Source organism: Ochlerotatus camptorhynchus, unplaced genomic scaffold, assembly GCF_037179485.1.
Source record: "Ochlerotatus camptorhynchus isolate MF236.1 unplaced genomic scaffold, CSIRO-AGI_Acam_v1.1 ptg000062l, whole genome shotgun sequence".
NCBI classification, from domain to species: domain Eukaryota; kingdom Metazoa; phylum Arthropoda; class Insecta; order Diptera; family Culicidae; genus Ochlerotatus; species Ochlerotatus camptorhynchus.
In genome coordinates, this window is record NW_027040552.1 from 2,513,212 (window position 1) to 2,525,386 (window position 12,175).

General features: G+C 42.2%; 2 protein-coding genes across 2 annotated transcripts in view; one reads left to right on the forward strand and one right to left on the reverse strand.

The window, feature by feature from the left end:
• LOC135717643 (cubilin) overlaps window positions 1-12,175 on the reverse strand; it is a 617,516-nt gene that overhangs the window by 573,334 nt on the left and 32,007 nt on the right. The window lies entirely within an intron of this gene.
• On the forward strand, window positions 1,696-2,191 carry LOC135717599 (uncharacterized). Its single transcript, XM_065239726.1, has 2 exons — window positions 1,696-1,847; window positions 1,915-2,191. The coding sequence occupies exons 1-2, from the start codon at window positions 1,696-1,698 to the stop codon at window positions 2,189-2,191; spliced, it is 429 nt and encodes a 142-aa protein (XP_065095798.1).

The window sequence follows — 12,175 nt, forward strand, 5'->3', positions numbered from 1 at the left end:
ATAGCTAAATTCAGTTGATCGCATAGATCCAAATAAATTAATAAATTATTACTACTATTGTGTTTTTTATAAATTTTATGTGCTTTTTGTTTCCGATTTTTCAAGTTTTTTATTTGTCTGTTAAACCAGACTGGATTTTGTGTGTTTCTGTTACGTCTTTTTTTCTTCAAAGGTATTTCTTCCGAAATTATTTCTGTTAAAATTTTGTAGAACACGTCTATACCTATTTCGACATTTCCTACATTCCTTAAAATTAATTGCCAATTGACACTGTTTAATTTAAATTATATTTTTTCGTAGTCTGCTAATTTGTATTCAAAGACTTCTTCGTATTCGCAGTCGTTGGGTCTTTGGTTTTCATGCATAAATAAAGAATATTCGATTGCTGTGTGAAACGCTTCATTTTTCCACAGTGGATTTAATGATTCGGTCACACAGAAATCTTCATAAATATTCGTTAGTAAAAAGTCCAAATAGCAATTTTGTTGGTTTTTGATGTGGTTAATTTGGTTCAGTCCTAAATTTGCAGTTTTGTCAAAAATGAACTGCAATGTTTCATTATCCCCAACAACTGGGAGTAAGATACATTCATTTTCAGAGTCCAGAATGAAGTCAGCATGGCGTTGATTAAAGTCTCCATAGATGTGAACTTTAACCTCAGGAGGAAGCTCAGATAGAATTTGTTCAGCACTTTGGAAGAAGGCTTCATAAGTGCTTTTATGAGCATGGTCTGGTGGAAAATACACTGAGGCGAACACGTGCGTTTCACCGGCTATGTGTGATTTCACCCAAATATGCTCAAATTCTGTAAATTTTGGTGTAAAGATAATTTCTGAGTTAAAATTGGCCGAAAGAGCTATAAGAACTCCACCACCTGACTTCTTCTGTGTTGCATGAAAATTTCTGTCGTCCCTGAATACATTAAAGGCATTTCCAAAGATTTCTTCACTTTTTACGCTTTCGTCCCAGCTTGTTTCAGTTGCCAGAATGACCAAAAAGGATGAGCATAATAAATGTTGATAAATTTTCTTCATTTTAGCTGGGCTTTTCATGCGATTGAAATTTTGACAATAAATCAAAATTTCAGTCGCATTCTGTCTGTGTGAAGAAATTGTTGGAAATACGTCGGTTGATAAAGTATGGTCATTGTTATTATTAGTTACCTCAGTCTCATGCCGAGCATCGTTATATAGAAATAATGAGTCTTCCTCAAGGTGCGTCAGCGGCGTTGAAAATTTACAGGATTGTAAAATTTGAGGGCGGCCTCCCTAGTAGATTGTAGCCGTTGCGTGCGTTCACTGGACAGGAATGTACGGTAGGATTGCAGGTCTGCCAAGGCGTCGTTTCGAGTAATTCCAAGTTCTTCATGGACGTCAAGGAAAATTTCGTGCAGGAGATTTCTGTCTTTTGGTAGTCCTTCAGCTGCTAGCATTAGAATAGCACTGGTTTTGGTGATTCCGCGAATACATGTTGATGACTACATTAACAGCTCTTGTTATTGTTTTGATTTTCAATGTTTTCAAAAACATCCATCTTCGGCGGAAGACCGACCCCGCACAACGAAAGTCAATCATTAGTCAACCAGCCTTTCTGGGAGCCGGCGGCGGAAACGGATTTGCACCGAATTTGTCACCGCCCGAGTATCATCCGTCGGAAAACTGGAAACCAACACCGGCCAGAACACACATCGGACTGATGAAGGACCCACTGCTGACCCGAAACGGACCAGTCAACTTCATTCAACCGGCACAGCAACAGGGTACAGTGATGATGGTCGACGGACTTGATAGCAACACAGCCAACACCGATAAGCTGTTTAATCTGTTCTTCCTGTATGGAAATGTTATGTCAGAATAAAGTTCCTGAAGACCAAAGAGGGTACTGCCATGGTCTAGATGGGAGGCGCCATCGCAGTCTAATCAGTCGAACGTACACCCTGCCGAACAATTCGATCAGCTTCAAGGTCTACAGCACCACCAAGAACAATCACTTCCCAGGCCAGCAAAAATCGCATTCTCCACTTCTTCAATACCCCACCCGTATGCCGTCTGAGGATCTGCTGCTGACTGCATTCACCACCAAGGACTGCCACCCGTCGCAAGTGCGAATGTTCCCACTGAAATCGGAAAGTTTCTCCTCTGAATTGGTCGAGTTCCCGAGCGTAGCCCTGGCGGTGAACGCCATCATGTAGTGCAACCACAGCGCGATCGATCACAAATGCACAAACTCCCGTTCATTAAATATGAAGCAGTGCTTCTCCTCCTCCAAGACAATGACCGGTGCGTGGAGCAACGAGAACATCGGAACAAGTTAGCTTTCTTTTTCTGAGAATAGAAAGGATTTTCCTTTTTCTGTGTAGTTAATGTTATGATTCGTAAATGTAATTTCTTATTGTGTTAGTTGGAAGTGCTAAAATGCAGGAGATTACAAATAATTTGTTGAACTATTTGAGATTTTGCCAAGACGGTCATCTAACATTATATGTGTTGGACGATGGAACGGTTGGTGTAGCAGCCACCGCCATGGATGTATTCGAGCAGGCATAGTTTTTGTTTGGTTGTTGACTTTCCGATTAAAACCCAAGCACCGCTTGTCGTGACCGGCCCGAGATTTCCAGCGTCGGTCACAGCTACATGAATTAGCGATGCAGCTCCCACGGCGCTACTGCGGCTGCTTCTGCTTTAGTTGCTGCTGCTTTTCCTTCTGCTGGTCCGTCTCCTCTAACATTCATAAACAAGACGGACCAGCAGGAGCATTGGAAGCAGCCGTGGGAGCTGCATCGCTAGTTCGAGTACCCATGGCCGGAAACCTCGGTCAGGTCAAGATACCGCTGTCAGCTGTTCTTCGTCTGGGAGGAAATTTGGATGCGACTGCCGTTACGGACGTAACGATTTTGAGAATCCATGGCGAGACTGGTGGAGATTCCCGTTTTTTTGAAAATAATTTGATTATATTGTGGCAACATCAATAACAAAGTTTGACGCATGCACACTCCGTAAGCGACGAAAAAGTTCAGTGTTGCCAGTAACTTTCAAGATCATAAAAATTCTAACCATGGGTGCCAAACAGCGTCAATGACGCCCGGGTGTGCTCAATTTTGATTTTGGCACACTGTGTAGAGTGACCAACCCCTTGAGGTAACCCAAATAAACCTTAATCATTGCAACAGTGCTCATCAACTGTTGTGGCAGTCAACAACACAAATAAAATGTGACGTTGCAATCATTGCGGAACCGTATCGAGTCCCTCCCGATTACGGTAACTGGGTGGCAGATAGAGCTAGGATGCCTGCTATACGAGTTATGTGCAGATACCCCATTCAAGAAGTGGTTGCAAGCTCATACGAAAGTTTCGTGATCGCCAAAATCAACGGAATCTTCATATGCAGTTGTTACGCACCCCCCAGATGGACGATGGAGAAGTTCCATGAGATGCTGGATGGAATTACCGAAGAGCTGATCGGACGACGACCGGTAGTCATCGGAGGAGACTTCAATGCTTGGGCAGTGGAGTGGGGAAGCAGATGTTCCAATGCAAGAAAGCACCGTCTGCTGGAAGCTCTGGCAAAACTGGAAGTTATGTTGGTCAACGAAGGCACCAGTAGCACTTTTCGCAGAGATGGCCGGGAGTCCATTAGCGATGTTACTTTCTGCAGTCAGTCGCTGGTGGTAAACATGGATTGGAGAGTGTGCGAAGGATAGACCCATAGCGACAATCAGGCGATCCGGTATGGCATCGGCCAACGGAATACTGTGGCAGTACGGAGGACGAGAACTTGTGACCGGAAGTGGAAGACGAAGGCTTTCGACAAGGATCTTTTCGTTGAGGCACTTCGTGTGGACAGGAGTTCCGCAGATCTAAACGTGGACGAGCTGACAGAAACGTTAGGGAGAGCATGTGACACGACCATGCCGACTGGAGCCAAATAATAGACGGCGTCCAGGCACTTAGCACTCTCCGCGCTAGTTATCTCAGCAGAGTCGATGTTATAATAATAGTCCCGCCAAGAGAAAATGTTGCGAACAAGCAGCACGGTTTGTGATTTATTTTTCGTCAGAGTATACGGCAACCAGATTTTTGGCGTTAGCATCGGATGACTTTCATTGAGAAGTGAAAAATTTCATACGGAGCTTCTGGGAGACAAAAACGATTATAGAACCTGAAAAATATTCAAACAAGTGCTTGGTATAACATATAAATACCACAATGTACTAAATAAAGCGAAGAAATGTTTTTCATCTAAAATAACTAAAATATTGTCAGTAATGAATTCAATACTTGTATTTCACTGGCTGTGGGAACAATAATGTTTCTTTACACGGAGATGAAAAACTTCCCAAAATTAAGAACTTTTTCCTCAATTCCGGGGTTCAGCCCAATAACCCAAATTTGAGTAAATCGCATATAGTAGTTTCCATTTCACATCAGCTAAAAAATTACCTACTCTTAAGTATATTCTACCCAAAATTAAGTTTAATTCACGTAAATTTGAGAATATGCAATTTACTCAAAAGTAACTTATTGGGCTGAACTATATCGTTGGGTCGAATCCCTCGTTCGTTTTTTGACAACAATTACGAGTGCAAGTGAGAGGTTGAAGTCAATATTAAGCAAAAAGAATTCAAATTTTGGGTATTATTTTTTCTCCGTTTACTTTGCTTGTTTGGTACCCCGCTTGACAGTTCGATTGGTACTTCTGGTTTCACTCTTGGCGGGACTTTTATTATAACATCGACTCTGGTCTCAGAGCCAGAAGACGTGTTCAGAGAGCAAGAACGGAAACAGGCAGAGAGAAAAGAAGAGGAGTGTTTCGTGCGGCCAGGGCCGCACTTAAACGAGAGATAAACCAGAGCAAGTCAAACTGTTTTAAGGAGCTATGTCGAGACGCTGATGCCAACCCCAGGGGCGACGCATACCGAGTCGTGATGGCGAAGATCAGAGGTCCAACGATGCCCACTGAATGTATCCAGAGAAGCTGAAAGTCATCGTGGAAGGACTTTTCCCGAAGCACGACCCAACGACCTGGCCACCTACACCGTACGGAGAAGGAAAGTGAGATAACATCGAAGTCACCAACGAGGAACTCGTAGCATTGGCGAAAGGATTGAAGGTGAAGAAAGCTCCCGGTCCGGATGAAATTAGCGATCCAGGCGTCCCCGAACATGTTCAGTGGTGCTACAGAAATACCTGGACGAGGGTCATTTTTCTGATAGGTGGAAGATACAGAAGCTAGTGTTGCTGCCGAAACCAGGAAAGCCACCGGGGGATCCAGCATCGTATAGGCTTATATGCCTACTGGATACACTTGCAAACCTCTTGGAGAGCATCATCCTAAACAGGCTGACGAAATGCATGGAGAGTGAGCACGGATTATCGGAGAGGCAGTTCGGATGCCGGAAAGGGAGATCGACGGTGAATGCAATTCGGACAGTGGTCGAGAGAGCTGAGATCGATATTGCGCCGTGATAACGATCGACGTCAAGAATGCGTTCAACAGCGCCAGCTGGGATGCTATCGCCAAAGTACTGCATAGGATGAGGGTCCCTGACTACCTGTGCAGGATCCTGAGGAGTTATATCCAGAACCGGGTTCTGGTCTAGGAGACAGACATAGGACAGAGATCGATTAGGATCACAGCGGGGGCTCCACAAGGCTCCATCCTTGGTCCCACGCTCTGGAATGGGATGTACAACGGCGTGCTAACGCTGAAACTGCCCAAAGGAGTTGAGAACGTTGGCATTGCGCACGACGTCGTCGTCCTGACGGTAACAGGCAAGACGCTGTAGGAGGTGGAAATGTTGGCGACCGAGGCGATCAACATGATTGGTAACTGGTTGCAAGGAGCGAAGCTGTAGATAGCCCACCCTAAAACGGAATTGCTATTGGTCAGTAACTGTAAAGTGGTACAGCGGGCAGAAATCACCTTCGGGGAGCACATCATAGCCTCTAAGCGTGTGTTAAAATACCTGGGAGTGATGATCGATGACCGGCTAAACTTCAACAGTCACGTCGAATATGCCTGTGAGAAGGCTTCGAAGACCATAAACGCGACAGCTAGAATCATGCCGAACAACGCTGGTCCCATCAGTAGCAAGAGGCGTCTTCTGGCCAGTGTGTTGTCGTCATTACTGAGGTATGGAGGTCCAGCCTGGGTTGCAGTGCTGGAAACGAAGCAGAACCAAAGGAAACTGAGCAGTAGACTGATGCAAAATTTGACTTTTTTGCTTCACAGTGCTTAAATGGTTTCAAATCGGGTCCTGATTACAAATTTCAAATCGGGTCCAAAAGTTACAACTCATTTGGTTAGAAACAGACTTCGCACAAACCATTTGAAGTTTGCATGTAAATTACTATGGGAAATCTCAACTTTTTGTTCATTGCCTTCTAGTCTTTTTCCATATTGAGCTGCGAAACAGTTCTATAGCCATTCTTATAGAAAATTTCTCAGCTACAACTTTGCTGCAGATCATTTCTATGTAAACGAGACAGGAAAAAGTTATTAATTATTTAAGAGATTGATAAACTTATGACATGATCAAGCAGCTGCTCTGTAGGCAACACTGTATTTTGCAGTGTGACATAGTAGCCATGATTTTGGTGTCCTATTCAACACCCCAGAAACACCAATGTTGCCTGCTGAGCAGTTGATTGAGCATGATGATAAGACATCAGCGCATTTAACCATTGATAACTTTCGATCCTTGCATTTAATCAAAAAATGGTCTCCAGCAAAGTTGTAGCTGGGAAAATTTCCTACAAGTACAGTTGAAAGTTTTTGAAGCAAACCGATATGGTGAATTATTAGATGGACATGAACAAAAATCTTGGTTTTACCATAGTAATTCCCATACAAACTTCAAATGGTTTGTGCCATCTCAGTTTCTCACCAAATGGGTTTAAATTTTGAGAGGTTAGTCAGGATCTGATTTGGAATCGTTTAAGTATTGTGGAGCGAAAATTTCAAGTTTTGCATCACTCTACTGAGCAGTACGTTCCGGCTCATGGCCATGCGAGTCGTGAGTGCGTACATAACCATCTCGTCGGAAGCAGTATGCGTTATCGCCGGATTGATCCCTATCGGCATCACCTTGGCGGAGGACAACGAGTGCTACAGGCAGAGAGAAGCCGCAAGAGTACGGAAAGTTGTGAGAGCGGAATCGTTGGCTAAGTGGCAACAGGAGTGGAACACGGCGAAGAACGATAGATGGACACATCGACTAATACCGATTCTTTCGACCTGGGTGAACAGAAAACACGGAGAAGTCATCTTCCTCATAACGCGCAGTTCCTGTCTGGCCACGGCTGCTTCAGGAAATACCTGCATCGGTTCGGACACGCAGCGTCACCCCTCTGTCCGGAGTGTGGGAATGTGGAAGAATCACCAGAGCACGTGGTCTTCGACTGTCCAAGGTTCGAGGCAGTGCGAAGGGAGATGCCCGTCCTTAACGTGGAGAATGTCGTCGTTGAAATGTGTCGAAGGAGGACACTTGGAATGCCGTCAGCAGGGCAGTAACGCAGATCATGTCAGCGCTGCAGCGTAAATGGAGAAAAGAGCAGTGATCCAGCTACGCCAGTTAGCGCTGAGAGTATGACAAGTGCATGAGCACAGCCACCCCTCCGAAGTAGTCGCTTCACAGTGGTCCCGGGGGATCCAAGCAGAGGAGAGAGTAAAGAATGGGTTTTCCTATCTGAACTGTTTGAACAACCCTGATCCTGATGCATCACACTTTTTGAGCACGAAGTGTATAGAATCGTATTAATAAGCTTATAGATTGCTCTTTTGATTGTTGATTTCTCGCGTAACATTTGAAAAGGGCCTATCCTCGTTGATTGATTCTCTTCATCGAATTTCTCTTTGGTTTACCACAGCAACATACACGAATTTATCTCTAAGCTCGCAGCACAGCTCGACAGAAGATGATGTTAGCTTGCGCCTGAAACAACACACTCAATGGGAAATTTATTTGCAGTCGGGTTATTCGCGAAAGAGAAAATCGATGAAGAGAATCAATCAACAATGATAGGCCCTTTTACCGTGTTGCGCGAGATTTCTCCATATTTAAATGGTGAAATGTTGAATCCCTAACTAAGATGTGCTCGTTCCCTCACTGCTGGTGTGCAAAAGGACCAGTACTAAGTAACTAACGGATTTCCACACTACATGACATATAAGATCGACTCAAATTTAAGTTTAAATTACTCAAACTCTAAAAAACGCAGTTTACTTGTACGTAGTTTCACATAACTTTGATGTGATATCATAATTGGGAATTGCACCACAATATCAAGTAAAACCTTATGTGTCAATTGAAATTTAAGTAATTTATCATATAGAACTCATGTGATCACATGAATGAATTCAGATGGATTGGTTTTGTTAATGGAAAAATATTATGTGCGTTCCCAATGGAAACTACATGAAAACGTGCTGTGTACTAATTTTATATGTACATTGAGATGTTGCTCATACACAGATTTAAGTAAGCTAAAGGAGAAAAATCTATACAAATCTCTAATCTCTTTTTTCTCCTTTAGCTTACTTAAATCTTTGGTTTTTATTAGTTAGGTAGGTTCCGATTCAACACATTGTAGTTTCATTTTTATACCTATGATCTTGACTTTTTTACCTAGGGGATGAGTACTTAAGGGGGTTAGATTTTGATAAGTTCTTTAGTGGGAATGACACTGATGAAGACTGCTCATTGTAGTCGAAATACGTATCTGTCATGGATACAAAAATTAATTAAGTGGAATTAAATGGAAGATAAACCCTTCTGCTGTGATATCAAAATTATTTTTTTGCTGTGTATTAGAAAACAAATTCCTGTGAAAGCTTGAAAAGTTTTACTCAGTCTATGAGTTAAGTACGTTTTCAAGAATATGGGTGAGCGAATCGCAACTTTGAGTTGCTCGAACATGACTTTTACTTACATTTCAAATTTCGCATCTATTTCACATGACAAATTCGACTTTGCGAACCACTTATATTTCCACCATCAAATGAGAGTAAAACTTTTCCCCAAGCATCTCCCATTCCCCCCTCATGTGAAGGGCTTTCAGCTTCCTCTGGTCCTCTGTGTCGCATGGATACCATGACCGTCGACGATGGGAGTTGGCGATGGAAACGGGTTTTTCCTCCATGTCCTCATCCCCATCATCCGCATCGAAACGATTACGTAACGGAAATAATATCTAAGAACGCACACGAGAGGCCTTCTGATGGCATCCTAGTTGAAAAAAAAATGAAAGGAAAAAGTACGGAATGCGAAAATCCTTACTGCTTTTCTTTTGTTTTTGGGGGGCGAACGCTCGCTCCTCTCTCGGTGGTGCGACTCTCTCTTCTTTTAGCAACATACAAGAATAACACAACAACGGCAAATGAGGATGGAGTGCCATACCTACGTGTGAGAGTTTTACGGCAACGGCGACGAAGGCAGCGGTGTCTACTTTTGTTGGGCTGTTACAAAATTAAGTACTTATGGCAAGGGTGTAATAATCACTGTCGACTTCGAGAACCGAATGTCGGTGATGGTGGTGATAATGGGGTTTGTTTGGGAATGTGTTATAATTTCTTCTTTCTAGCAGTTCGAATTGTTTGCGGAGCTAAAACTCCCCCCGTCAAGATCAAATCCATAGGAGCAATAGAGCATGTCCCTCAAAATAGACATCTGCTTCTTCAGCAGTTTGTTCCATCGCTCGAACAGCAAGCACATTAGTTCTATTCATTGACGAACACTGTTTTGGACAACTTCGACACATGTTGGGTGGTACGACCAGAAAGTTCAGAATTTCGAACTGTGTGTGCAATGCTTCTTATCGTCTTCCATTGTCTAGTTCTGTCTGCATAGTTGCGATATGTTCTCGATGTCGTAGGAATCATGTGTCAGCAGCATCATTGTTCTCGAGCTGCTGGTAAATGTCAAACGGGAAGAATTGAAACAAGTATAGGTACACGTCAGATTTTAGTAGCATAGGGTTGACATGCTAGTAATGATGAGTAGTAGCTTAGTAGCCGCAGTTTGCTTTGCCGCAGACTTTACTTATTAATAAAATGCAATAATAATCAAACTTATGTAATGAGGTAAACCAGAAAAAATAGTTAATTTGTACTGCAGAAACATACATACGTGGCCCTGTTCTAAGACCTTTATTCACATAGAGAATTTTCGGTATAATAATACCAACTACATCCCCTTGGTCAGAATATTGAAGAAAAAAAAATAAGTGCACTGAGATCTTTTAAATCATGTGCAAAATCGTCAGAATCATAAGACTAACTGCAATGATCGATTCTCTTCTTCGGTTATCAATTTTGTTAATAACTTGGTTTCATTTACATTTGTCGTTGCGTTTGATGGGGCTTTTGCGAGCTAATACAACCAGAGACGTAGTGAGGGCTTTTTTTAAGACCCACCACTATCCCCCACACCAAAAAGCTCAAGTGAGCCCCCTGGTAGTGGACGCAACTATCTCACCTCAATCTGTGCAGCAAAATAAGGAACTAATAAAGCTAATAATGAGCTGAGAAAAAAAAAACAAATAGAAAAAAATAATAATATTAAAAAGAAGGTTGATATTTATCATATAGTATAGGTGTGATGTCTCAGTGCAAACGAATTTATTTTAAAGGGACCCACTTGAGCATGAGCATGATTGACCGCCCACGGTTGCTACTCTGTTATTACCAGACCAGCTGTAATTACACAGAGAACCAATAGACGATGCTTGGGGCTAGCAATCATCCTCAATGTGTAAAAACTGGTGATCTCAAATTAGGCAATACCAGCGTCAGCCGCGCCTGAACGCAGTCAAGAAAGGAATGGGTAGGAATGTGTTGACGTGACACTCACTTTGATGGAAGCCGAGGAGTCCTCTGCACTTCCACGAAGAATCACAGGGATGTTGGGTAAGAGGGTTGGGTTTGCAGCAGAGTTCGTTTTGGTAAACGATAAGCTGAATAGATGTCCTAACGATCGTATAACGCGAAGGAGCTTGGAATTCAACCCACGGTCTTCTACTCAGTAAGCAAAAATGTTTGCTACTAGGCAAACGAGCTCCTTTTTAATCATCGAGTTGCTGTTATTACCATGTAGTCATATTAACAAATAAAACGATTGACGAATCTTTATGTGGATGGGCTTGAGATTAGACTCAGGATGTTCTGCTCAGTAAGCAAAAACGGTTGATTTAAGGCCACCGAGCCCTTCATATCATATCATACCGTTACTCAAGTTGTTATAACAAACTTGATGAAAATACACGATAAACAAGCGATCTTACCATAAATTTTTAATATGAAAGGACCTGGGACCGCGTTTTTCTGCTCAGTAAGCAAGCCACTGCAACCGACGATCTTTGAAATCCTAAAACTAAAAGCTACGAAAAAGTATTTAGGCTTTGATTAAATTCCACTATCACGCGACGTTAAATGTTTCGATTTGCTCTTTACGCATTATTCAGGCAATCATAACAAGCTATGACCGACGTGACGATTGTTTAAAGTAATATGAGTGATATTAGTATTATTGTACAAATTACAGTACATTGTAGAAGTTACCTCATTATTCTGCAGCGCCATCGGTTTTTATTTCTGGATCTTGAGTTGTTTTGGTGATATACTTACTTGCGGCATACTATTTTGGGCACCCATATAGGCGTGTACTATGTAGTTTAAAGGAACCATCTTGTATACAAAGCATTAATTCAAAAATTTACAATTATTTTAATCAAGGACCAATTATTGCTTCTGGTAGGTAATACAAGATGAACTCATCAAAGAATGTCGTGTAGATTCTCTTATATAATTTTTTTTTAATTTGATTCCAAAAACACCGCGGTTGTTAATTTATTTTAACTCTAGAGGCAAACGGTTGTATCTTTTTTTTAATTATTGAGTATCAAGCTGGAGCTGCGTGACAGCTTAGTTATCAAGACTTGACCCATTTGAATAAATTTTGCTTCTAACTTTGACAATACAGCAGAAGGACTAGCCTATGTTGGCCGCTTGAACACTGGATTCCGTGTGTATTGTTTAAAGATAGTTATGGAAAAAAATGCTGTGACGTGTGCGCGTAGATACATCCGCGTAGTAAACCGATTGAATAAGTTAATCCGTTTCGAACGAAATATCTTAATTATGTTAGTTCCGAAAACCACGCGAATTTCGAGAGCCGTG